Genomic DNA, 26,498 nt, shown 5'->3' on the forward strand with positions numbered 1-26,498 from the left:
CTACCGCCTAAAGCAAGGTGAACATACACATCAGCTCAATAATCCTATTAGAAAGTCAAACACCTTGGTGTATTTAATTAACCATGTCCTCTCCCTCGAAGTTCTAGGATTTCATGCTTAAGGGAAATGCAGTCCTTGGTCAGCGACGCAACTGAACCGCATCCCCACCACAGCAAAGCACATGGGCCAGACAGAGTTGGAGGGCAATGTTTATCTTAGAAATGAGAGTGACCACATATGAAAAATACCACTTAGCACACATAAAAATCAGTCCCCACCCCCCACCCCTTGGTACTCGATGCTGCATTTCTCCCCTGAGGTAAGGCTGAGCCACTGTCACACAGCTTTAAAAAAAAAAAAAAAAAAAACACCAACCAGGAAGACCCAATCCTACATAACTGCCAGCCGCGCGTCTCAAGGAGTCCCAGGGCTCCGTCCCTCAGTCAGACTTCTCCTTCTCCTTCATGTGCAAGAAGACCGTGCTGAAGATGAACAGGCCCAGCATCATGGAGAAGGCGCTGGCGTAGTAGGGATAGGCCGAGGGGATGAAGCGCTCGTACTGCGTGTGCTGGAGTGGCCTCACGGACACCTATGACAGGGCAGAGGTGACAGGTCCCGGCCGCCCAGCAGCACAGGCGGGGCCGCTGGAGCCAAAAAGGGGACCGTGACTGACACTCACCTGAGTGGAAGAGTGCAAGTGCGTGTAGCCCAGCCGGTTGTAATCCACTTTAAACTGGAACACTCCATACACGTCCGGCAACTTGAACTGGACGCTGTATTTGCCACCTGGGGAAGATCCAAGACCGTAACCAGGAGCGGCTTCCTGCCTCACGAGAGCAAGCCACCGTGGCGCTGAGGGCCCGCAGCTTTCCCGCGCACCGCTCCTACTTACCTTTCTTCTTCAAGAACGTCCTCACGAAAGGATCGATGCGGACAAACTCCAGCTGAATGTCATCCCCATCAAAGGGGACCCATCTGCCATCTGAGAGCTGCTCGATCACGATGCTGTACTCCTGAGACCGCAGGCTGGTCAGCGGGGGGCCGCCACCCTCAGAGCTGCTCTGAACCGCTTGTCTGCCTGACCAGACTCCGGGGGAGCCCCACCCCCCACCCAGGACAGAACTCCGAGCCACAGCTTGGCACAGGCCCATCCAAGTCTGCACCCAGACCCAGCTCGGCTCACAAGTGGGCCGGGCACTCTCGGGTCTTCCTGCTGCCACCTTCCCTACCCCTCTACATCTTCCAGACCCGACTCTACCAAGTCCCGCTCCCAGCAGCGAGCACCCGGGGGAAGCCGTCCCGCTCCTGCCCCTCCACGGCGATCCCATGCCCCTTCGAACCCAGGCCCCTTCAGACATCAGCTTATGTGCCAGGCGCTCTGCACCTACATGGACATTCTTAGGAATAGAGATGAATGTCTTCTTCCTTATTTAGGCCACTAAGGCCATCAGAGAAATGTTCAATAAAGACTTTCACGCCAAAGCAACTTGGGCAAAACTGCAAGGGGACCCTCCTGCTCCAAGGCGCACTTACCACGAGGTCGGTGACGGTGTATGCATTGGGTGGGGCTGTCTCCCCCACCCGATGGTGGGACACAGGCCCCACGCGGAGGACCCCTTCCTCCTTGAACACCCAGCGGGACAGGGCCACAGCTAACTCATAGTTGCCTGTCTGGGAGTACCTGCGGAAGGGAAAATCGAGGCTAGAGCACCAGAACCGGCTTCTTCCCAGTGGTGCCTGATGGGTGAGACAGATCCCTGTTAATCAAGATAATCCCTGGGGGCCGTGCATATCTAGGTATCCTGCCTGGAGGGCATGTGGCAAAGCTGTCAGGTGGTGGTGCTCTGGGGTCACCTGCACGATCAATACACATCGGGAAACATCGTCAGATAAGCCATTACTACTTGAAAAGTTTGTGGAGTGCCAACACCAGTAACAGCAACAAAGTCGAGTCTTCAAATTATTTTAAAGTATCGGAAGATAGCTAGCCTCTGACACCCCTGTCACTAGAAGGCTCCTTCTTCCCCAGCATCCCAGACCACACCTGCCGGAGCCCCCAGCACCGACCTCTGGGAGCCAGGCGCGGCCTTCTGCACTGCTGAGTTGAAGAAGGCGTCACTGAAGAAGTCCAGGGAGCCGCTGAAGATCACCCGGGCGTTGTTCCTGGCCTGGAGCCCAGCAATGAGCAGGGTGTTCTTCCCCACTGCATGGGGGTACTGGGAACAACAAGGGGGTGTCATCCAGGAGAGCTCGGGCAAAGGACAAGTGACTAGACCACAAGCACCTGGGTCCTACCTGATGGTGGCACCTGAGGCCCCACTGCCTCTACCCCCTCTACCCGCCCCCCCCACGTCCACCAACCTCTCATTGCCCAGTCCCCACAGTGAGCTCTCTCCTGCTTTTGGTTTTTTAAGAGCGAGAGAAGGGGGCACAGGGACAGGTTCCACATGCAGCATGGAGCCCAGCAAGGGCTCAATCTCACAATCCTGGGATCAAGACCTGAGCTGCACAAGAGCTGGCGCCCCGCTTCTCATTTTCAAATAAAGTGCTCTACCGCCAGGTCCAGGATTTAGAGGCCTCAAGGCAGCAAGGCCCCTCACCTGGGTGATAGGTTTATCCGGGAAGAAGGAGTAAGAGGTGGAGGAGCCCGTCAGGATGTCCAATACCAGGGGATTGTCGGGGTCGGCCACCATCCTGGGGAAGGAAAAGAGAACACTCGACACTGAGCCCAAGGACCTGGAGTCCCTAAGGGCTGTTTCTTCATAGGGATGAGTCCTGCTTTCTCAACAGCTGAACCCCTGCTACAACAGCAGCCCTCCTCCCACCGCAACAATGACGTCTGACTCTGCATTTCCGAAATTAATTTTGTGCACATCCTCCAGGGAAAGGAACGCCCCCAAATCATCAAGTTTGGGTTAGTTTCCCAACAAAAGAAGGTGGTCCTGTCCTTTCCAGGGTTCTAGCACCCTATGCCTTCTCACTCACCCGACCCCTCGAAAGAGGATGGGGTTCAGAGATGATCTCCCGACAATGGTTGGGGCCTTCAACAGGTTCTCAGGGTCAGCCACGATGAGCGTATGCTGCAGCGGCAGAGGGAAAGACGAGGGTCAGGAAGAGGGGCCCCCCCACCAAGGACTCCCTCCCGACCTCCTCTCGGTTTCCCAGCTGAACTCTGCTCTAAGGGCCTGATTACCTGGCCAAGGTCTGAGATGTCGTAGTTGTGATGGTCAATGACAGCCGTTTTCTCCTCGTCAAACTCAATCCCACACTCACTGCCCAGCTCTCGAAGAGGATCACCTGCACAGACCCAAGAAATGCCTGGCTCAGCCCTTAGAGGTACACCCTGGGCCAAGCAGTGTTGCTTGCCCTGGCATCCTGGTGACTCGCTCATCCCAGTCATCCCAGAGCCCTGCAGCTTCCCCTGGCTGAGGTCAGCCCCAGCTGGACCGCAGGACACAGCATGGCACTCTGACTGCGGGGGTCAGAACCTGAATGGGTAACACAACCAACCACCTGGCTGCCTCCACCCCCAACACACAGAAACCCCTGCTGGGGCAAAGCAGGTACCTCAGACAGTCATGACCTGGACGAGGCTGGCTTCACAGGACTTCTCTCCTCCTTGTCACCCCCAACGAGAAGCCCACCCAGTATGGTTGTAAACATCTGGCAATGCTGGGGCCCCTGGGTGGCTCAGTCAGTTAAGCATCTGCCTTTGACTCAGGTCATGGTCTCTAGCCCCAAGTCAGGCTTCCTGCTCAGTCAGGGAGTCTGCTTCTCCCTCTCTGTCCCCCTACTCCTGTGTTCTTTCTCTCGAATAAAATCTTTTTAAAAATTAATTAATTAAATAAACATCTGTCAATGCTGAGAAAAATGAAACAAGGCTGGCCAGGTGCCTGCTGAAGCCGAGTAATAACGCATGCAGGCTTCAGGATGCTGCTCTCTCCCTAATGCCAGGTATCTTTGAAATTTTCCAAAACAAAAAAATAATCTACCAAAATGCTCTGAGGTCTGCCCAAGGAGCCCCGACTTGTCATCTTTTTGTAAGGGGAGTCCCACCAACATGAACAAAAACAAAACAAAGGGAAAAAACAGGGCCCCCAGCCCTTAAGAGGCCCAACATCTCTGGTCACAGGAGCATAGGAGGGACTGAATGGCTCTGGAGTTCCCATACTCACTGCTCAGCCCGCCTAGTGAGCACCAATCTGGCAGCTTCCATTTGTAAAACTCGCCAAGCTTCCCAGAGAAATGAGGGAAAGCACTAGACCTTCCCAACTCAGACTTACCAATGTCTGAGCTAGCAGCCACCAGGACACTGCCTCCACCGTCGATAAAGGTACTGATAGTCTCCACATTGATGTTGCCTCCGAAATCTGAAAGAAGCACCAGACTGACTGAGCCAGAGTACTCCTCCGACACGTGGGCGGGGAGGCTGGACCGCCGACCAGCCACGATCCATCCCAGCCTCTGCGGCCCACAACGAGACAGTCATTTACCATATATGCCTGTTTCCCCAAACTGAAGATCTTAAAGGAATGACTTGAATTCATAAGCTTTTAACTTTGAGAAGTATAAATGACAGAGACAAACACCTACCAATTATAGCTATCAAGTTAGTTATGCACATTTCAAGTCACATATAAAATATATGTTCAGAAAAGATGCATTTTCCCACTCACATGTCATGATACAACTTCATTCAAACTCACCACCTGCACCTTTCACATCAGTATCTCTGTCATCACTGGAGTGACTTCCGGCTGACAGTCCTCTAGAACCCATCAATTTCACTTCCATCTAAATTGTCTTAGAATGAGCACTTCTAAATGAGGATGTGCAGTCACTTAACACTAGTACTCATTTACCAACATGCGTAACTTTTCCCCCTATTAGTCCTATGATTTAGATCCACAAGAGCCATAACAGAACCACTCTATAGACTGCTTTTATTAAAGTGATCCCCAAAAAGGCACATTAACTTCCAACCTTTGTACTTACGAGACGGTATCTTTCTTTGGTCAGTCAATCCTGGTCAGGGGACTGCCAAGAGCACCCAGAACCAGATCAAGAGTCTTCCCCAAAGTACAACCTGATGTTCAACATAAAGTAATGGAGGGAGTGCTTAGGAATTCACTTAGCCATTACAAGAACGTTATTTCTTTTCTGCAGAAAGAAAAGGACAGTGGGAGGGAGTGGGAGCTACAAATACAGGATGTCCGGGAAGACCCAGGGCAAGTAGCATCTGAGGTCTGAGAGTGGCCCAGGCAGCATGGGGGGCATCGAGAATGACAGGTGTGGGGTCCCCAAGGCAGGTGAGCCTGTCCCAGCAAGGAGCCCAATGTGGCTCAGATGGAGTGTGAAGGGGCGAGCAGAAGCAGGTGAGGCCATGCTGAAGCGGGGAGGGCAGCTCACGAGGCCCCTGTGAGGTTGGCCATGAGGAGGAGCCATTGGAGGTTTTCGAACAGGACACCAACATGACCTGCTTTTTATTTCTAAAGGACGATTCTGGAAGCTCGGTGGAGAATCGGGTACGGGGACTAGAATGGAAGCAGAGCAGTGGGTTAGGAGGCCACTGTGATAATCCAGGCAGTGAAGAGAGAAGGGTAGGGAGGGAAGGAAGAGAGGAGGAGGAGGAAGACAGGAGGGAAGCAGGAGGGGGGCCTCACTCCTATTCTGAAGGTAAAGTCAGCAGGGCCTGTTATGGACCAGATATAGGGTATGAGAGGGCGGGGGCGCTAAGGGCAACCCCAAGATTTCCAGCTCAAGCAAGTGCCGTGCACTGAGACTGGAGAGAGAAGTCTGTCCGTCACATGTCCATTCTGAGTCCGTAATAGGACTATGTACAGATACAACTATGAGAATGGCCTTCTGAGGGGACATTTTCAGAAAAAAAAACAAAAAAGCAGTTTACCTTACCTTCAGGCACTAACAGAACATTCTGTACCTGCAACTTCCCCTCTTCTACTACATTCAGAAAGCCCTCAATCCCCGCTCCTACAAACAGGCCAGGCAGGTCAGACAATTCAAAAGCAGCTCCAAGCACAGTGGACAGTGTGGTTCCCGGCGAGGGGCAATTCTGCCCTACGAGCAATGTCCAGAGGTGGCTACTGCCATCTAGTGCGACACAGGTTCAGAATGCTGCTACACATTTTACAGTGCCCAAGACCCGCCTACAACAGCGTTATCCAGTACCAAATGTCCAGAAGCGCCACTGTTGAGAAATCTTTGTACAGTGGCAAGAATCCAGGCTGTGAGATAGAGCTACCTGGGCTTGCATCTAGGACACCTCTCCACCTTTCTGTACAAAGGTGTACAAAGGATGTGCTAAAGGACCACTCTTCTATGCCAGCAGTGCATGTGACTTGGGAGCTTCCTAATCCCAGAGTCAGGGAGGAACCCAGGGGGATGGAGAAGGAAGCCAGGCCAGGGTTCTCACACCTGCGGGGGCTAACTAGTCACAGCACCACAGAGCCAAGGCCAAGTTCTTACCCTAAACTGCCCCCAGCACATACAAGTCTTCTCCCCAGGAGTACCCATGCAGCTTTCCTGTCGCATGCGGGACTTACTGTGCTAGGCGCAGAAAAAGTACATGTGGGGCAGAGCTTTAAACACTGAATCTCAGAGAGACCTTCTTCCTTTTCCAGTGATTTTTCAAGCTTGCCCCATCAAAGAGAATGTCTTAGTTTGATATTGATCTTAACATTTCTCTAATGTTTGCTAGCCTCCTTTACGTGGAAGCCTGACTCCATGCCTTCAGCAGGCAACAGAAGCTGGCTAGAACTTAACAGTGTTTACACTATTTATAGTTACGTTTTAGTGAAAAGAAGTGATGATACCAGCTTTCCATTTTTAGTGGAGATACTGGGTTCATCACTGGTTTCCTTTTAAAATGCTGTTAGAGTTTTGTTCTTTCTTTTTTTTTCCTTTTTTAAAGGGGTCAATTTAAAGGAACATTAAGTATTAATGGGTGATGTGGAATACAGTAAAAATCAGGAAGGAGGTACAGAAATGACTAAGATTTGAGAAACACTGTTTAGCTTCTCTGACATTCCCAAAGCAAGAGCCTAGCTCGGCCTTCCCCCAGCCCTTCTCACCTACAGCTCGCTTCCTTCTCAGTGACATTCCCATCCACCTGGGCACAACTTGTAAGCTGTCACAGGAAGGCCAGCGAAGACATTCATTCTGTTCAACAACCAGCTCTCTGCTAGACCCATCCAGTCTCCAGTAGGGGGCTGGGCTAAATTATGGCTAATGTTCTAGCCATCAGAAACCGAATCCATCTCAATTCTTACCATCAATTATCAAAATGCCTCTGCAGACAAACTATTTAATAACATGCCATTTTCTCTCCCCACAGAAGCCAACCCAAGCAGGGGCACTCTCTGTTCTTTCCCACCAGACTCTTTATAGAGAAAACCCCCCTTCTCAGGGTAACAGGGCCTGCACTTCCACCGTCTGTGCAACACCTGAGCCCACAACCCTCAGGTGTGTCTTTTAGAAAGGAGACATTCCTTCCCAGGCCCAGGTCAGAAGTGAACATTTTCCTCTTCCCCGGTAGCAGCAGTGTCCAGGGCTGGTGACCCATGCCATGACCCAGAAAATGCACAAGATCCAGAAGAAAAAGATCAATCAATCGTGGGCCTTGAATCCCCGTTCTGGGAGCGACGTGCAGCACTTACCTTCTACCGAGGGGGAGAAGATGATGAGATTGTCGTAGAGGAACTCCCCGTACTTAATGAGGGACAGGCTCGGGTCATCTGCGGTCTTGAATGTGAGTTCAAAGGCCCTGTCTGGACGAGAAGAACAGGGAGCTGAGGCAGACGGGACGCCAGGGAAAAGCACCGCTGCAGAGACCTCGACCGCCCCCCGCGAGCGAGAGGCTAGAGTGGACAGCCTCTTCGTGGAAAATCGGAAGGAGGGAGGGAGGGTAGTCGCTGCCCTGGGGCTCGGGAGCTTTTCCAACCCGACTTTCCCCCACTGCTCCCTCGGGCCCCGGTCTCACCCTTCAGGCTTCGGAAGAAAAGCGAGTGCGTCTCCCGCAGGTTGAGGTTGTCTAGCAGCACTAAGGTGCGAGGACCGCTGGCGCAGGCCGGGCCAAGCAAGGGCAGCAGCAGCCACAGGAGAGACCAAGCGCGGGCCGCGGCGCCGGGCTCCATCTTCTTCCTTCTGCCAAGAACCCAAGCACCTGGGCACCGGAAGTACCCCGTCTAGGCTGCCCAATCGCAGCTCGCAGTCTTGGAGTAACACCCGGAAGTGATCTGGGTACGCCGCGGCCAGGCAGCCGGGGCCGCCGCCGGGGCGGAGATGATGGGAGAGCATCACCGGAAGTGCCCCGGTTGGGGGCGGGGTCTCTGAACCCTATTGGCGGAAGGGGCGAGAGGTCCCGCCTCCTCAAAGGATAAGGTTCAATCCTAGAAAGACAGCTCCGCAGCCGCAGACAGTCAACAAGGCCGAGCGCCCGTAGGCTCCGCCCAGTCCGGACTGGTCCCGTCCGGACTCCCGCCGGGACCCCAGATCCTGCCTCTTCATCAGACCTGCCCGTCCCTCTTGGGACCTGGGGCGGTGGTGGCCGCCAGGGAGCACCTCCTCGGTTAGGGTTAGGCTGGAAATAGAAACGACGGCGAGGCCCAGCTCTCCCACTCACCTGCGGCCTTTGATAAAAGCCTGGGCTCGTGGGAGCTGGAGGACAGGTTTGAAGCACCCGGTGCAGAGTGAGGCTGAGCATCGGCCCCACCACGGGTCTGAGGAAAAGCTGCCGCAATCAGTTCCAAGATTTCGGTGACTCTCTAGTCCCAGCCACAATCCTGGGGCAAATGGGTGAAGGTAATCGCGGAGAGAGAAGGTAGCTGTTCTGACCTTTCACACTTGTCCTCCAAGCGCAAAAGTCAAAATCTCCCTCCATCCGTCTCCTTAACTGATTCTACCTCCTCTCGGTCTCCATTGGCTCCGCTGTGAGTTCAGCCTCACCCCTGCGGGGGGCCCCAGTCCAGCAGTCCCGCCCTTCACATCGGTCCCCCTGGAACTCAGACCCAGTGATGCCATTCGGTGGCTTAGGAGTCTGCCACAGCTCAGGGACACCCAAGACTCCTCAGGTCTCTCTTGAAGCTGATCTTGGCAGCCACATCCTCCTCTTAGCCCTGCTCAGGGCTTCCCTGCTGCAGGGCTCCAACAGACACACTCTCCACCTCCTGCCTTTGCTCATGCCCCCACCATTCCCATCTTAAGCCCCTCAGGATCTTCTCCACCCTTTATGATAGCCCTACCCTTCATAAGGGCACTCTGTTCCCCATAAACACCCGATCTTTCTTCTCAGCACAGGTACTGCAGCCTGCCTGCAGTTAGACTGATCCCCAGGGCGTGAGCTTGGCCCAGGCATGTGGCTTTTGGGATCCACCACAGTAATTAATGCAAAATGCAGAGGAGAACAAACAAGGAGGACTAATAGGGGGCACCTGCTACGTGCTGGGAACATCACTTAACTCTCACTGAACCTTCACAGTACCCCTAGGAGGCGGCTGCTCCCCTCTCACAGATGGAGCCCAGGGCGAAATGAGTCTCCTCTTCAACCAAAGGCCAGGCCTTTTCCCTCAGATGGTGGGGCCCTCCTGCAGGGCAGGCCTGGGATACGAAGGGCAAGGGGAGGGCTGTTCCCTCAGTAGCCAGGATGACCTGGCCTCATTCCTGGCCACTTCAGGGCACCCAGTTCCAGCACAGCCCCTGAGGACACACCCCTGGCCTTTTTCTGGGTTTCAGCAAGACACAATCTTTATTGTCCAAAACAAGGGATCTGCTTTCCTTACTCAGATCTTTTGGAGAACTGCATGAGGTGCTCGCCCCAGAAAAATGCACTTGTACTCATGAGTGTGGGGAGTTGCGGAAACCCCACAGCCCGTTTTTAAAGGCATCAGGTAGTTAAGAAATACCGCTCCAAAAAGCGCTTCCCCATGAAGGCCAGGCAGCCGTGGCAGGAGGGGCCCCAGTGACACTGTCAGAGGACTAGGGAAGGGAGCTCATCGGGAAAAGGCAGTTTATTGGGGCAGCCTCATGTGGAGAAGCCTCCTCTAGGCCACAGAGCAGCTGTGTGAGAGCTCCAGGACTCCTGTGCCCACGCCATCCAGCTTCCTGGCCTGGTAGAGGCATGATGGTCTATCACGGAGATGCTGTCCTTGATCAACACGGAAGTTGCTGCCCACTCTGTCGGGGCTGCTGGTGAATGCCGTGAGGTTTCTGAGCCCATGGAGGCACAGAGTAATGGAACGGGGGTGGGGGGCACGCGCGGTGGGCTGTGGCAGGTGAGCAGATAGAACACTGGTGTGGCATGGAGAGCCAGAGCGCACCTCCGCAAGGATGGGTCACAGGGAAGGGAAAGTCTCTTCCCAGGGCAAGGACCCCTCTCGAGCATCCGGACACCGTGGGGGCAGTGGGGAGGAGGCTTGGCTGGGGCTGCCCTGGCGGGGGTGGGGGCGGCGGCCTGGCAGCCTCACGGATGCCCCAAGGCAGGGCAGCAGCAGGAGTCCGTGTTCACAGAGGCTCACTGCCAAAGCTGCTTTTGCTTTTCTTACGCTTGGCCTTGGAAAAGGGAATGTCGAGGGACTCGAGGCGGAAGGGCCGGGGCTGGGGTATTTCGGGGGCCTGGGTAGGTGACATGGCAGACGTGTTGCTGAGTGGGGAGCCGAGGCCAGGAGGCGAGCTGTGATGCGCTGTGGAGAAGGGGACAGAGAAGCCAGTGAGCCAGGGGGCACGGGGATGGGGAGCCCACCTCACCCCGCCCAGTTGAAGGTCTCGTCCCACCAGAGGGTCTGGGCCAGGAGCTCGGAGTCCTAGAGACTCAGACTCAGGCAGCCCAGGATCTTGAGCCAGACAGGCCTGCACTCGGGGCCCAGCTGCATGCACGTGTGACCTCAGGGTGCAGGGCCTCAGTTTCCTCATCTGCAACATGGGCACGGTGCCGGGTCCTCAACTGATATTTGTGTCCTGTGCTGTTTTTCCCTCCTGATTCTCAGCTCTACTGAACTCTGCCTCCTCAACAGTCTCAACGTAGAACTGAGATTTGCTTTTTGTGGCTATTAGAAGCTCTGTGGCCTTTGATTTTGCTTTTAGAGATGGAAGAATGCAGGGCACCTGGGTGGCTCAGTTAAGCATCCAGCTCTTAACTTGGTTTTGGCTCAGGTCATGATCTCAGGGTTGTGAGATCGAGCCAACGTCAGGCTCCTCAGTGGAGAGTCTGCCTAAGACTCTCCCTCTCTCTCTCCCTCTGCCCCTCCCCTGTGCTCTCATGCTCTCTCTCAAATAAATACATAAATAATATCTTGAAAACAGAAATGGAAGAACAAAGGGACTTTCAATTCTTGCTTTTAAAAGTGTTTCACTTCTGTGGCCCCATCTGCCCCCTTTGGCTCCGTGGGAGAAAGCCACACTACTGACATTTGTGGAAGCCGGCGAGCACATGCCAGGACCCCAGCTGTGTGTCACAGGCCTCCTGTGCTCGGGGGAGGCAGAGGAACCAAACACGGCCGCTCTGTGCCAGGAGAGGAAGGGGGACAGGGAGAGGGAGTCTGGGCACGGGGCACACACACACCATGTGCCAGGCTCTGGGCTGGGCCATTCCCCCGCAACCCTGGGAGGCAGGCATGCCCCCTCTGTGCACAGCTGAGGAAACTGAGGCTCAGGGATGGGAAGGGGTTTTTACCCTGGACCTGACTCCAATCCACCCATCACGTCTGTCCCAGCTGGCAGAAGGCCGGGCAGGGCTCTCCCTGGGAGCGGCTGCAGGACAGGAGGTGGGCGGGGCTCTCACCGAGGCTCTTCATGGGATCCGTGCTGAGGATCTGGCTGGCTCGCTTGGACCGGAAGTAGTTACTGGCAATGTTCTCGCTGTCGCTCCGACTGAGCATCAGCCTGTAGCGGTCTTCTTCCTGCTGAGATTCCATGTTCTCGTGGGTCAGCGCCCTTTGTTTCTACAGTCCTCGCCTCTGCAAGCCTCGCCCGGAGCCTCCCGGCCCACTCTCCGGACCCCACTAGAGACCCCAGACTCCTGCGGTGGGATCCGGGCAGCTCGGGAGAGTCACAGCTCCCGCCAAGCCGATGCCACCCGCCTTTCTTGGGATAGGAAGTGTCTTGATCTCCAGTACCACGAAGCCCAAACCCGTCACAACATATTCACAGACTTGGAATGCCCCACGGGCACCGTCAAGGTCATTACAGCTGGAGCCCCCATCTCTCATCCCCAAAGACTATGATTTGTCACCACTATAACAGACTCTGCGTCAGCCTGACTCTCCCTTCAGGCCTACCCTTCTCCCCTCAACATGGTCCTGGTGAGGCGACCCTTCTCTGCCCGAACACCACCACGCCCTCTTGCCCACACCCGGCTGCACAACTGGGCATGTGACCAGCCCGAACCAGTCACAGAAATATACATCTTCCGGACAGAAGTCCCTGGTCCAAGAGCAGGTCCCCTGACCCAGACACGGCTGATCAGAATCTTTCCACAAGGGCTGGTTTGAGATGTGGTAAGAGACTGGGTCTCTTCCTCTTGGATCCCCATCTTTCCTGCCGCGCAGAGAAAGCCTGCCTGGGTCGAAGCTGGCACTGCCAGGGAAGTGGAACCGAGAGGTAGAGAAGCGCACAGAAAGACGGCGTGCTCTACAGGAAGGTTTCCTGACCTCCGCTGTTATAATACGAAACACGGGAGATGGGAGAACCGAGTGACTCTGGAAGCCCAGTTACTGTTTTGTGGGCCCTTGAGGGCCCTTTGGTTGGAGGATCCCAGCGAGGGCCCAGGGAACCAGAATGTACAGCCTGGCCTCTGCGACTGACGACGAATCTTCGGTCCTTGGTCAGCGGGATGGGCTACCTCGCACCGAATGATGGCCAGAGCAGGGGAGGGTCCAACAGAGGGACACAGAAAAGATCGCCTCCTGCGTGACCCTCAGGTGGGAGGAAGTTAGAAGCCCATGGCCCTATAGGGAGGCTGACCCGCAAGGACCCCCTCCCCATCGCCCCCACCCCACGCCAGCTCCCCACGCCTCACCCCCTCCCCCACAGGCCTTACCGTGCCGGGTTCACCATTGTCTGCTGTGGAGGCTTTGCGGACTGCCTTGTTCTGTGGCCCTGTTGGAACTGCTGTGAGAAACACAAGCTGAAGTCACTGCTGCCTGGTCCCCAGTCCGCAGGCCAGAAGGCCAGGGTGGGCAGCACTTGCCCAAGCTCGCGAGGCCCGGAGCGGGGGGAGCACACTGCCCAGGCCACAAGATGACTTTGGGAAACATACCAGGAGGGCTCAGAAGCCAAAGCAGCCATTCTCCTGCTTGTCACAACCCAGCGGGCAGGAGAAACCCTGCTGACAGATGCCAGCGCTTGGGAAATGACTCAGAGACTGAACAAACGTTCTCTGATGGAGGAGGGGGTGCTCCCAGCCGCGAGGCCGGAGACAGACCTTCAAGACCACCTTCCCCAGCCCCTTCTTTGTGAGGATCCGGGACCAAGGCCCAGAGAGAAACAGTGACCTTCATCATAAGGTCACACGAAATCAGGGCCAAAAGCAGAAGGTGAACCCGTTTCTATCCCTGGTCCTGGGCCTCGCGGCTCTGACTGGGACCCTGGTTCAGTCACTTCTCTATCTGAGGTTCCAGCTCCTTAGATGTCAAACAGGAGCGACCATCTTTCCATCTTTGCCCTTCCCCCGAGTGTTGGGGGAGCTAAAGAGTGAAGATCGCAACAGTGACCAAAGGTAGCACGTACTTGCCTCAGGATGGCCATGGCGCTAAGGGCGTCACACACATGAACACAGGCCAAGCCACCCAGCGATCTTTACAGAAGGTGCGGTTACGAATCCCCATTTCACAGATGAGGACACTGAGTCCCAAAGAGGCCACTCAGGGAGCAGTGGAGCACGAATTCCAGCCCACATCTGTCTGACTCCAGAGCACACCACTTCTCCCCCGGGTCCCCACTGTCTTGGAGCCCCAGGGTCCCCTGTGGCTGCTGCACCCACAGCCAGCAAGCCCAGGGCCCCGGCTCTGGCGGGTCAGCCCGCAGGAGGGCACGCTGCGCGGAGGAGGGCCGAGGGGACAGCCGAGCACCTGACCTACTGGGAGGCTGGTTTTTATGATGATGGGCTCGGGGATCTTCCAGAAGCCGTTGTCCTCGTCCCAGCAGGCCTCACGCCTTATCTTCTCCAAGTTGCTGTAGTTACAGTCCCGGCGGATGAGGGGCTGCACCTGCTCCAGGAGCTGCTGGAGGAGCATGGAGTCACGCTCCTGCCGGCGGATGGTGGCCAAGTAATCGATCTTCTCCAGCTGGAACTCCGACTGCAGGTCTTTGATCTCCACCTCTGCTGCCCGGAGCTGAAAGCAAGGGGTCGGGAGGGCGGGGTGGTGAGCGGTGAGCACGGAAGACACGGAGCCATGTCGCCATCTGCCCACCTGCAGCACCCACGGCCTGCGCCTCTAGCCGCCCACTTGCCATCCAGGCGCTGACCCGCCCATCCACCCACGTCCGCCGCCCATCTGTCCACTGGCACTAAATGAGCACCTACTGTGTCCACAGCCCTGCAGGAAACAGGAAAAGGACTCACTCATCAGTAGCCCCTGCTGGCCCCCAGGATGATCCCGCACAAACACATTTTACCCAGGAGCCTCCGAGAAAGTGCCACACATAACACTGGGGTTACCATGTCCTAAAAGGTCAGAAAGTTGTACAAATCCTTTTCCTGGGGGGAGTGGAGGCATAAACTCTCAGCCTCAGCAGTGATGGCTCTCCCATGACCATGGCCAAGTTATGATGTGACAGACATCGGACTGAAGAGGCAGAGCCACCCCGATTTGACCATGGATTCCAGACTTTTGTGATCTCCTGCCCGGGGCTGCCTGAATGGAGATTCCCCCCAAGCACAGGTGACTCCCAGCTGCAGCCATAACCCTGCTGTCCCTGAGCCCCAAGACTCCTGGGTGCACAGTCTGTTTCCTCAAAGAGCAGGTGCAACCCTGCTGTCCCTGAGCCCCAAGACTCCTGGGTGCACAGTCTGTTTCCTCAAAGAGCAGGTGCAGTTTGGTTAGTAAAGAAGGATGTTTTCAGTTCATCACATGTAACCAGGCAAGAATGGACACTACCTGGTAGGACACAGGTGCGGAATTAATAATGCTCCATTCCTTAAGCTGGATGGTGGATACGTGGTATTAAGGGTAAAAACTTTATGTACTTTTGTACATCTGGAAAGATCTGGAATCCTTCACAGTGACTTTTGTAACAGATTTATTGAGATAGAATTCTCACGTCCTACAACTCACCCATTTAACATGTACAGGTCAATGGTTTCTAGTATATTCCAAGTAGTGCAGCCATCAGCATGGTCAGGTTTAGAACACCTCATGATCCAGAAAAGAACCCCACCTCCACAGGTACTCATCCTCCACTCCTCCCCAACCCCCAGCCCTACACAACCACCAATCTACTTCCTGTCTGTCTAGATTTGCTTATTCCAGAAATTTCATATCAAAGTTATATACAATATATGATCTTCTGTGTGTGGCTTCTTGCACTTAACACTGTTTTCAAGGTTCATCCCTGTTGGAGCATGTGTCAGGACTTCCTTTTCTTTTTTTTTAAAGATTTACTTATTTATTTGAGAGAGCCAGAGTGGGGGAGGGGCAGAGTGAGAAAGAAAGACTCTCAAGCAGACGCCCCGCTGAGCACAGAGCCCGAAGTGGGGCTCGATCTCACGACCCTGAGATCACAACCTGAGCTGAAACCAAGAGTCAGATGCTTCAATGACGGAGCCACCCAGGAGCCCCAGGATTTCATTCCTTTTTACTGCCCAATAATATTCCATCATGTGGCTATACCATATTGTATTTTCCCATTCATGATTGTTTCTACTTTGAGGTTAGAATGAATATTGCTGCTATGAACATTCGTGTACAAGTTTTTCTGTGGCCAAATTTTCATTTCTCTTGCTTGTAACTGCTGGGTCACAGGGTAACACTATGTTCAACCAACTGAGGAAATGCCGGACAATTTTCCAAAGCAGCTGCACCATTTTACATTCCCAGCAGCAATGTATGAGGATGGTCATTTCTCCACCTCCTTGCTGACGTCTGTTACTACCTGTTCTATTACGGCTAACCCCCGTGGGTGTGAGAGGGTAGCTCTACACCATAGATGGTAGTTTTGTATTAGAGATGTGCATTTCCCTGGTGGCTAATGACATTCAGCACTGAGTTTCTTGTGTTTATTGCCCATCTGTTTATCTTCTTTGGAGAAATGCCTGTTCAGATCCTTTGCCCATTTCTAACTTGGATTATTTGTCTTTTTATTCTTGAGTTGTAAGCATTCTTTATATATTCTGGATATAAGCACCTTATTTGCAAATATTTTCTCTCATTCTATGGGCTGCATTTTCTCTTTCCTGATAGTATCCTTTGAAGCACAAAAGTTTTAATTTTGATTAAGTCCAATGTATCTATTTTTTTCCCTTTGTTGTTTGTGCTTTGGTATCATACCTAAGAAAGCAATGTCTAATTTATTTTTTTTAAGATTTTATTTATTTACTTGAGAGAGAGTGAGGGAGAGAGAGAGAAAGAGCAAGAGAGAGCGCAAGTGCACAGAGGGAGAGGGAGAAGCGGACTCCCCACTGAGCGGGAAGGCTGACTCAGGGCTCCATCCCAGGACCCTGGGATCATGACCTGAGGCAAAGGCAGCTGCTTAACTGACTGAGCCACCCAGGTGCCCCAGCAGTGTTGAATTTAAGGTAACAAAGATTTACGCTTTTGAGTTTCATAGTTTTAGCTCTTCCATTTAGTTTCTTGATCCATTTTTTAATTAATCTGTGTATATGGTGTGAGGTTGGGGTCCAACTTCATTCTTTGCCATGCAAGAATCTAGTTGTCCCAGCACAAACTGTTGAAAAGACTGTAATTTCTTTACTGAATAATCTTGGCACCCTTGTCGAAAATCGACTGACTATAAATACGAAGGTTATTTACAGACTCTTAGTTCATTCCATTGATCTATATTCCTGTCTTCATACCAGTACCACACAGTCTGGATTACTGTAAATGTGTAGTATGTTTTGAAATAAAGAAGTGTGAGTCCTCCAACTTTGTTCTTTTCAAGATTGTTTTGACTATTCTGTCTCTTGAATTTCTATATGAACTTTAGGGTCAGCATGTCAATCGTTGCAAAGAAGTCAGTTGGGACTTTGATAGTGATTGCCTTGAGTCTGTAGAACAGTTTGAAGAGTATTCCCATCTAATCATTATTAAGTCTTCCAATCCATGAACATGGGGTCTTTTCATTTATTTATTTTATTCTTAATTTCTTTCAACAAGGTTTTATAGTTTGGGGAATATAAGCTTTATACTTCTTTTGTTAAATTTATTCCTAAGTATTTTATTCTTTATTGATGTATTATAAATAAAAATTTTTTAAACATTCTTTTTTCTTAAGATTTTATTCATTTATTTGAGAGAGAGAGAGAGCATGCACAAGCAGGGGGAGCAGCAAGTAGAGGGACAGGGAGAAACAGGCTCCCCACTGAGCAAGGAGCCCTATGTTGGGGTAGATTCCAGGACCCTGGGATCATAATCTGAGCTGAAGGCAGACACCCAATGACTGAGCCACCCAGCGCCCCATGGAATTATTATTTTTTTAATGTTTATGGATATTATGTATTTTTATTTAAGTAGTCTCCACATCCAATGTGGAGGTTTAAACTCATGACTCCGAGATCAAGAATCTCATACTCTATGGACTGAACCAGCCAGGTGCCCCATGGAATTGTTTTCTTAATTTTATTTGTAGATTATTCATTGTAAGTGTGTAGAAATACAATTGCTTTTTGCTTATTGATCTTGTATTCTTCAACCTTGCTGAACTTGTTAATTGATCCTAGTAGGTAGGGTTTTTTGTGGGGTTTTTTTGGTTTTTTTTTTTTTTTAGGCAGATTCCTTAGGACTTTCTACATAAAAGATCATGTCATCTATAAATAGAAATAATTTTATCTATTCTTTTCCAATTTCAGTGCCTTTTATTTCACTTTCTTGCCTATTACCCCAGCTAGAACCTCCAGCCCAATGTTGAACAGAAGTGGTGAGAGCAGACATCCTTGTCTTCTTCCTAATCTTCGGGGTAAAGCTTTCAATCTCTCCTCATTAAGTATGATGTTACCTGTGGACATTTCATAGATGCCTTTTATCAGAATGAATTAGTTTCCTTCTATTCCTAGTTTCCTGAGTGTTTTTACCATAATAGGTGTTAAATTTTTTTCATATACTTTTTCTGTATCATTAAGATGACGACGTGGGTTTTGTCCTTTATTCTATTGATATAGTATATTACATTAATTGATTTGGGATACTAAACCAACCTTGCATTCCTAGACTAAATCACACTTTGGCATGATGTATAATTTGGTTTGCTAGTATCTTGTGGAGCATTTTCTGTCTATATTCATAAGAAATACTAGTCTATAGTTTTCTTGTTATGTCTTTCTATGGTTTTGGTATCAGGTGATATGGGCCCCATAGAATAAGTAAAGAAGTGTTTCCTTTTGTTTCACAATTATTTTTTTAAAATGTTTTTTAGGGGCACCTGGGTGGCTCAGTGGGTTAAGCCTCTGCCTTCAGCTCAGGTCATGATCTCCAGGTCCTGGGATCAAGCCCCATAGTATGGGGGGGGGGTCCCTGCTCAGCAGGGAGCCTGCTTCTCCCTCTCCCTCTGCTTCTCCTCCCTGCTTATGTGCTCGCTCTCTCTCTCTCTCTCTCTCTCTCTCTCTAAGTCCTGGGTACCTAGGGATGATGGAAGCTGCCTAAATCTGAATCTCTCCACAGAGACCCTCTGAAACAACACAGAACAGGGAAAGAAAATGAAACCCCACTCCGCCCAGCCTACACCAGCAGGTCCAAAATGCCCAAAGTCCAGCAAAGAGCTGGTGGGCCTGCCCCACAGCGGGAGGAGTGGAAAGCACCCAGCAAAGTACTGGAAGGCAAATAACATCACTCCCCCAATGAGAAAGCCCTACTTTGAGCAGGGAAATACTGAGGATAGATTAGATACTGCAAAACCCAGAATGCACTGGAATGCAGGTCGGTCTCTGCAAGTCTCTGAAGAGACCCAGGGGTGAGTCTCTGCAAGGCATTGCTTCTGGACGGTGTTTAGAAGTGGAAGACCCCTTGAGGTGCAAAATAAAAGTCTGCAGAAACAAGAGACCCCTCCCACTGAAAGAGAGATTGAGAGAGAAAGAGTGGACCCAAAAATGAGAGCGAGATTTGGAAGGCAAAGTCTCGACCCCTGTGATTTCCACCCCTGTAACTATGTTCCTCTTCCACAGCAAAAAGGACTTTGCAAATGGAATTAAGGTTATTAATCTGTTGACTTTAAAACAGGGAGATTAGGGCGCCTGGGTGGCTCAGTGGATTAAGCTGCTGCCTTCAGCTCAGGTCATAATCTCAGGGTCCTGGGATCGAGTCCTGCATGGGCTCTCTGTTCAGCAGGGAGCCTGCTTCCCTCTCTCTCTCTCTTTCTCTGCCTGCCTCTCTGTGTACTTGTGATCTCTCTCTCTGTCAAATAAATAAATAAAATCTTAAAAAAAAAAAAAAACAGGGAGATTATCCTGGATCACCTGGTGAGCCTAGTGTAAACACGTGGTGTGTAGAGAACCAGGCAAAGGAGAAGTGATGCTTTAGATGAAGGAGAGTCAGAGAGCTGAAGCCTAGGAGGGGCCGGCCCCAGCAGTCTCTGAGGGGGCCAGGAGGCAGGCGGCCTCTAGAAACAGAATGACCCCCAGTGGACAGCCAGCAAGGACATGGGATCCTCAGTCCTACAGCCGCATCGGCCTGAGTCCTGTCAACAACCTGACTGACCCCGGAAACAGATTCTTCCTTAGAGCCTCTGAGGAAAACCAGCCCTGCCCACACCTTGGTCCCAGCCATATGGAATTCTAAGCAGAGAAGTAAGTCACGCTAGAGCTGGACTGTGACCCAAAGAACTGTAAGATAGTAAGTTTGTGTTTCTTTTAGGCAACTCTATCTGTGGTGACAGCTAACTCCCACAGCAATAGGGGACAGTCTATTTAATACTGCACTTCACTACAGGAACAGAAGAGTGTGCTGTCGACTGAGCAAACCCAGCCAGCTGCCCAAACCCTCACCTCTGCTTTCAGCTGGTCCTGAAACTGCAGAAAAACAAGACACTGCAAAATACACAAAAAAGAGCAGAAGTAGCTAATCAAAGCTGCTGTTTGAAGAAAGAGGAAATGAAAATCAAAGCATTTCAGAAGAAAATCCCCCCCAAACCATGAGCACATAGAACCAAAATATAACCCAACATCCCAATGTGCATAAAATTTCCTTCAGTTCACACACATGAACATTTCAAATCAGCAATCCAGAAACCTTAAAGTGGAAACGGACAGAAACAAAGAAGGTATAAAACGGGACGTTTAACCGAACTCCAGAAAGACTTTTTCAAAACTTAGGTGCATAGATGAGATTACAAGATAACCCAGGAAGAACAAACGTGGCTGAAAACATAAAAAGGGTATTAAGAAAAAGCATGAAAATAACCAAGAAAATGTAAACACTACAGACGTTCAAAGAGGGGGAAAGCATCAGCTTCTGCTTTGGCGAGGTCTTTGGGTGAAAGTGTCTGCTGGGGAGGAGAGGTGCCCTGCGGTTGGTCCGTTGGCCAAGGGGGACAAGTCAGGGGCCAGAGCCCCTGGGGATGTGCCGAGGGAAGCATGCGGAAGCTCCTTCCCTGCTGTCCTCACTCCCCGTGCTCAGTCTTATTTACCTCCCTTCTCCTCCTGGAGCCACTAAACTCATATTGGGCACTGATCCCTCCCCCAGCGTGGAAGGCTCTGCCTTGCGGTACAACCTGGCCCCACCTTTCCTAAGGTTCAGGTCCCCCCCCTCAGAAGCCACCAGCTCCAGAGAATGTCCCTGCCCCCCACCCAGGGTGGCCCCCGGGAACTTCTAGGGTTCTGCTAATGCTCAGTTCCCCAATGCAGATGCTGGTTCTATGGGTGCGTTCACTTTGCAGAAATGAGCTAAGTTGCGTGCTTGTGATTTGCATATGTGTACCTCAATCCAAGAAAAAATCAAAATAAAGCCACCTGATGTGGAAAACAAAGGCAGGAGAAAAATGATTAAATTTCCTTACTGCCTACAGCCCATGGACATGTCCTTGAAACAGGCAGAGGGACTATTCGTCTAGGAGCTCAGCTGCCTTGATGTTGACACTTTGTTTAAGGGCGAGAGGCGATCCTAGCCTGACCCCCACCCCCGACCCCCACCAGGAAACCTACTTTAACATATAAAAATTCCTTTGGAAAGTTCCTTTATCTCTACCCGCCAAGATACATGCTGGCAACCGTCCCCCAAGCCTATGTCCCACCGATACACACCTGAAGGGTCCATGACTCGGGTGTTACTAGACGGTCATGAATGACCTTTCCCCAACAACAGCTAGCCCCCTCAAGGTCCTGGAACCTTCCTTCCAAAATTCCTCAGAGGCTCACGCTATCCCAGCGGGCCACTCCTCATGGCCCCGGTGCAGCTCTTTCTGCCCACAGGTCCTGTCCCCGTGCTCTGATAAGGCCACCTTTCTGCACCAAAGACGTCTCAAGAATTCTTCTTGGCCATCGGCTTTGAACCCTGACGTCTTTCCTACATCACCACCCTCCCCCCGAGCTCCCTTCACAGCAGGATCACAGTCCAGCCCGAGCCAGCTTGTTTCTCTGCCGTCCCTTTGTTGCACACACTCGGCCAGCACAGCAGACACACGTCGGTCACGGGACGGCCTCCAGGGCGGGCGACGCATACAGCAGGCACCCGATAAATGCCCATCTGAGGAATTACGGGTGGCGGCTGGGGCCAGCGGGGCGTGTGCCGGGGCCTCACCTTCCGCTGCATCCTCTCTAGCAGCTTGCTTTTGGCCCGCACCTCCTCCTGGATCGAGTCGTAGACGTTGAGCAGCACCCAGTCGCCACCGTCCTCGTCCGAGTTCTGCAGGGCCGCCACCAGCTGCTTCTTGCGCTCGTCCGCGTACCGCTTCCGGCGTTTGTGCTTCTCCTTCAGGTCCTTGTTCTTGGCCTGCTCTCCCCCTACCACCTGCTGCTCCAGCAGCTGCAAACTGCCGGTGGGGAGAGGAAGGCGCGGGTCACTGGGGCGGGGCCGCCACCGGGCGCTCGCTGTCCAGTGGGACATTGTGGGGTCCTCGAAACCACCCTTCATGGACACGGGCTCGGGCTCAGAGAGGCAAAGCCTCTGGCTGGGGTCAGACCCCGGGGGTTCCAAGCAGAGTCACCCAGGCCTGTGCGCCCAAGAGGATGGCGAGCATCTCCCCGCAGGCCACAGCTGACCCACCTACCACCTGCCCCGGGCCTCCCAGAGCCCAGGGTCCCCACAGTGCACAGGCTGGCGGCCGTGCTCCCCGGCACCCCACGGGACCAGAGCAGCCCAGGCTGAGCAGTGTTCATCGTCTCCCTCTGCAGCCCCCCAACCAGCTTGCTCCAGGTTTCCCCACTGTGCATTCTCCAAATAGCCAGGCTGCTCCCCCGTGCTCCACTTTTGGGGCACCCTGTAACTCGATGCCTTCCTGAGGCTTCTGGCCTTCAAACCCCATTCAGGTTTGCTAGAGTAGCTTTGCTACTCTAAGAAACAGAAAACAAAAGCTTCTGTGAAGGCTTCCCGGACCACACTCCGGACCACACCCAGACCACGGCCATGGACGTGGAGAGTTTTTTCCAGGTTTGACGCTTGACAGGCGCGGTATCCTTTGACCCTCATGATGAGCTTCTCAAACTGGAGCTCTAATTATCACCCATTTTGTAGATGAGAAGCTAAGGCACAGGGAGGTTTAACGTTGGCTCCGGTGGCAGAGGTAGTGGTGAAGGTGGATGGGAGTCCAGACAGTGCACTGCACAACCCACTGGCTTCTCCCACTACAGAAGCTGGTCCTCCCTGGGCCTGGGTACCTGGTCCCCCTGAACCATGGGCTCCCTGCAAGCCAAGGTGGCAGCTCATTCATCCTGTGTCCCGGTTCCCAGCGTGCAGTCCCTGCTTGGTTCACGTTTGAACCATGGACCGTAGGACTGGGTTTGCCACTGCTAAGAGGAGGCTGAACCCTGGCCATGGGGCTGACCATCACAGACCATGGTGACCCTGATGTTATTCTCATTTACAGAAGTGAGAACCAAGGCTCAGAAATGTTAAGTGGCTGACACAGAGTGAAGACAGCCCAGCTCCCCAGACGGGCAGCCTCTGAGGGTGATCAGGGTGGCTTGTCCCCAGGGTGAGCAGGTCTCACATCAGGAGGGCACACTGGGAGCTGAGAAAAGCCTGCATCACGCCACCCTGGGATTCCTGAGAATGCCAGGCAGGCGACAGTCCCTTCCCTTTCTCCTGGAGCACCTATGCCCCAGCAGGTGCCTGAGGGAGTCTGGTGGCACCTGTAAGGTTCCCCGGGCAGAGCACTGCCTGCCCGGCTGATGGCACCATCCTTGTCCCTTGCTCCTAGAGAGAGGACCGGGGCCTCTCCAGCCTCATCAGGCAGGGGAGTGGAGTGGAGCCTCAGCTCTCCAGGCGCTTCCATCCCCAGGCCTGGCCACAGCCCCTCCCTGTCCTGCCATGGGGCCCTACCAGCCCCACGCCCCAGCACTTACCGGGCAAGCACCTGCTGCTGGTCCACGACAGGCAGCAGGTCGTCGGTCAGCACCGCCACCTCCACACTGTCCCTTCTCACAGTGGTCGTGGCCAGCAAGGGCTGAGGCTGAGCCTCCAAGGCCATCTGGGCCTCAGTCTCAGCCCCGACGCCAGGTTCTGCTGCCGGCACCACCTCCTCGGCCACTTCTGGGCCCAGGTCAACCTCCTGAGCACAAACAGAAACCAAGATGGAGGCAGAGAGGCCGAACCCTGGACACACACTCTGCGGCTTCAGTCCCAGATGGCAGCAGCAGGGTCCCTCATGGCCCAGGATGGGTCACTTCGGGCTCAGAGCCACCCAGTACCTGGTCAGGTTCCTACCCGACCATTTCCTCCACCCCTCCTGCCCCTGGGGACTCAGCCTCCCCACAGCAGCTGGGCCAATTTTCTCCAAATACAAATCCATGACAGCCCTTTCCCGGTGAGAACCCTGCACAGATTCCCAGCACCCTGGCAGTAAAATCCAGCTTCTCCCATGGCCTTTGTGCCCTCTGTGCCTCTCCTTGCCTTCCCCCTCCCCCACCGCGTTCACCCAGCTGCCTCTCTGGCCTCGTTTTTCTATTGCTGAGAAAGTCGAGCTCTTCCGGCCACAGGACTTTGGCACATGCCATCCCCTGGCCTGATGCTCTGCTCTGGCCCCTTCTTCCTGCTTGTGTCCCCTCTCAATGTCACCTTACAGCCAGGGTGCCCCAGGCCACCCTATCTCCCCTCTACTGAGAACCTCAAGTATGCCAGCTCCTACCCAGTGATCCAGTCCAGAGGCTGGAAGATAATTTTCTCTTTCCACACATGTGCATAGATGTAAAGCCTTGCTCTCATTCTCCATGGCCTCTTGTGCTTTCTTAAGCAGAAGAGAGAAGGGAGGGCTCTGAGAGCAGCCGTGTTCAACATGGGACCCAGGCAGTTCCCTGCCAGTGCCTTGGGACCCCTGCCCCCGCCCAGCAGCCAGCCCTCGCCCTCAGCACACACAGGGCCTCCATGCTCTAGACAGGCTGCCAAGGCCAAGCAAAGACTAAGAGTTGCCGAGCAGTGGCCTCTTAGTCATAGCAATAATAAGAGGTAGGCCTGCTTTGTGACGGGCCAGTTCCAATAAGCTGGGGGTGGGCTGGGTTCACAGCCTCTGTCTTGGGGATGAGGACACTGAGGTCCAGAGTGCCACAGGAAGACCCAGGCTCCTGGGACTCCTCCTCCAACCTGAGGGTCTGGACCCGGGGGGGAACTCACAGTCCCGGGCAGGAGGAAGTCCGCTGCCTCAGCTTCAGACCTAGGCCCCGGCAGATCCGTCAGGGAGGGGTGCTGGCAGGAGGACGGGGTCGGGGAGGGAGAGGGACAGTGGGCCAGAATCATCTTCCACTCCCTGACCTCCCCGCTTCAGTGCCCCACGCCCCAGCCCGGGCGCCTCACCAAGCCACCCCCTCCTGCTGCCTGTCACCGCTGGGAGCAGGGGCGAGGGGAGGAGAGAACAGGGAAGAGAGAACGTGGGAGGGAGTGAGCTCCGGGAGCATCAACTGCGGCACCTGAGATAAAGCACGCATCAGCACCCCCATTTTAGAGAAGAGGAAACCGAGGCCCAGAAAGCTGACTGCTCGAGGTCACACAGTTCTGTGGGTAGTTGCGCCGGGGTTTAACCCGGGTCTGTCCGGCTCAAAGGCCTGTGCTCTTTACACACACACAGGAAAGGAAAGCAAAGGAAAAGGAACACAAGAGAGAGAAGGGGAAGGGAATTTAAACCAGGAGAGAGAGTGGAAAGGGGAGAGGCACCCAGCAAAGCGGCAGGATGGCAGGGCAAGTCCTGCCGGACCCGGGGGGTGCAGTGGGGGCGTCCCTAAAAGGTGGCAGCCTTCCCGCAGCCTCCAGCCTCCTCCGGCTCCTTCCTTTGGGGCCTAGAAGCTAGTGTAACCACGACAACTCAGCAAACCCCCCAAGTGGGTGTCCCTCCATTAGCAGAACAGGTGCCCACCTGGCAAAGCCTCCTGTCTCCATCCCTACTTCCCCACCGATGAGCCGAGACAAGGCTTCTGCGGCCACCAAGCCGGAGCCACCACACGGACCGGACCGGACCACCAGCACCTGCCCCAGCGACCTGCGTGCCTACCCCACCCCACCCCACCCCCGCCGAGCTCTGCCTGCCGCCTTTCGGCACGACATCTCGTATGACATCAGCTACCTGTGTGGGGAGCCTGGGGGTGGCCGCCTGGGGTGCCTCAGCGCCCCCCACGGCGGAGGAGAGCCTGGCCAGCTTGGCTTCCACCTCGGCGAATGGGTCGTGCAGGCTGGGGAGCAGACCCAGCGCCGCCAGCTGTGGCTGCTCGTCCTCGGGGACCGACCCGGCCCACGATGGGGCTCCGGCGGCCTCCCAGCTGAGGTCGTGGTCCGGGAGGGAGCTGCCCACAGCCTCCGTCTCGGGCGCGGAGAATTCCACGTTGGAAGGCTCCTGGGGCACCGGGCAGGCCTCGGACATGGAGGTGTCCTCGAGCGTGGAAGACTCATCGGATCCCAAAGACGCCTCAGACTTAGAGGTCTCCGCCGTGGGCAGCTCCTCGAACGCTGGAGAAACCTCAGTCTTGGAGACATCCTCGCCGGGCAGAGCACATGGCGTGGAGTGGATCTCGGGCTTCGTGGCCAGCTCGCAGTGGAATGCAGGGGAGGGCTCCGGCCAGCTGACAGACTCCGCCCTGGACGTGCCCTGCGCCTTGAGGACCTCCGCCTTGAGGACAGCCTCTGCAAATGGAAATTCCTTTCAGCATCTGACAGAGGACGACGGGTGACCCCCTGGGGGCCGGCCCCAAGAACAAGGTC

The 26,498-nt window shown here is 53.8% G+C and overlaps 2 protein-coding genes across 6 annotated transcripts in view; both read right to left on the reverse strand.

The window, feature by feature from the left end:
• Positions 1-196: 196 nt before the first annotated feature.
• DDOST (dolichyl-diphosphooligosaccharide--protein glycosyltransferase non-catalytic subunit) lies at positions 197-8,330 on the reverse strand. Its single transcript, XM_082684471.1, has 11 exons — positions 8,000-8,330; positions 7,677-7,787; positions 4,284-4,370; positions 3,194-3,297; positions 2,986-3,080; positions 2,601-2,694; positions 2,068-2,216; positions 1,534-1,681; positions 893-1,013; positions 680-786; positions 197-589 (listed from the first exon to the last, which is right to left on the reverse strand). The coding sequence occupies exons 1-11, from the start codon at positions 8,151-8,153 to the stop codon at positions 440-442; spliced, it is 1,320 nt and encodes a 439-aa protein (XP_082540597.1). The 5' UTR covers positions 8,154-8,330; the 3' UTR covers positions 197-439.
• Positions 8,331-10,010: 1,680 nt separating this feature from the next.
• Positions 10,011-26,498, reverse strand: part of KIF17 (kinesin family member 17) — a 40,531-nt gene continuing 24,043 nt past the window's right edge. For 2 of the 5 annotated variants that reach the window (XM_082684516.1, XM_082684520.1), the window contains exons 8-16: positions 25,867-26,420; positions 24,924-24,995; positions 24,442-24,540; positions 23,660-23,865; positions 21,897-22,128; positions 14,087-14,345; positions 13,052-13,122; positions 11,795-11,915; positions 10,011-10,697 (exon numbers count right to left, since the gene is read on the reverse strand). In XM_082684516.1, coding sequence (XP_082540642.1) covers positions 10,519-10,697; positions 11,795-11,915; positions 13,052-13,122; positions 14,087-14,345; positions 21,897-22,128; positions 23,660-23,865; positions 24,442-24,540; positions 24,924-24,995; positions 25,867-26,420 — 1,793 coding nt within the window. In that variant the 3' untranslated portion in view covers positions 10,011-10,518. The remainder of the gene's footprint in view (positions 10,698-11,794; positions 11,916-13,051; positions 13,123-14,086; positions 14,346-21,896; positions 22,129-23,659; positions 23,866-24,441; positions 24,541-24,923; positions 24,996-25,866; positions 26,421-26,498) is intronic. The other 3 variants (XM_082684519.1, XM_082684517.1, XM_082684518.1) reach the window with 3 other exon arrangements.

This window comes from Mustela nivalis (assembly GCF_964662115.1).
Source record: "Mustela nivalis genome assembly, chromosome: 10".
Classification (NCBI taxonomy): domain Eukaryota; kingdom Metazoa; phylum Chordata; class Mammalia; order Carnivora; family Mustelidae; genus Mustela; species Mustela nivalis.

Excerpts from the sequence above, each read along its gene's own strand:
- DDOST (XM_082684471.1), bottom strand. The coding sequence starts at position 8,153 with ATGGAGCCCGGCGCCGCGGCCCGCGCTTGGTCTCTCCTGTGGCTGCTG. Across the intron at positions 2,695-2,985 it reads ATCCTCTTTCGAGGGGTCGG|GATGGTGGCCGACCCCGACA; the intron begins GTGAGTGAGAAG and ends TTCCTTCCCCAG. Across the intron at positions 787-892 it reads GACGTTCTTGAAGAAGAAAG|GTGGCAAATACAGCGTCCAG; the intron begins GTAAGTAGGAGC and ends GATCTTCCCCAG.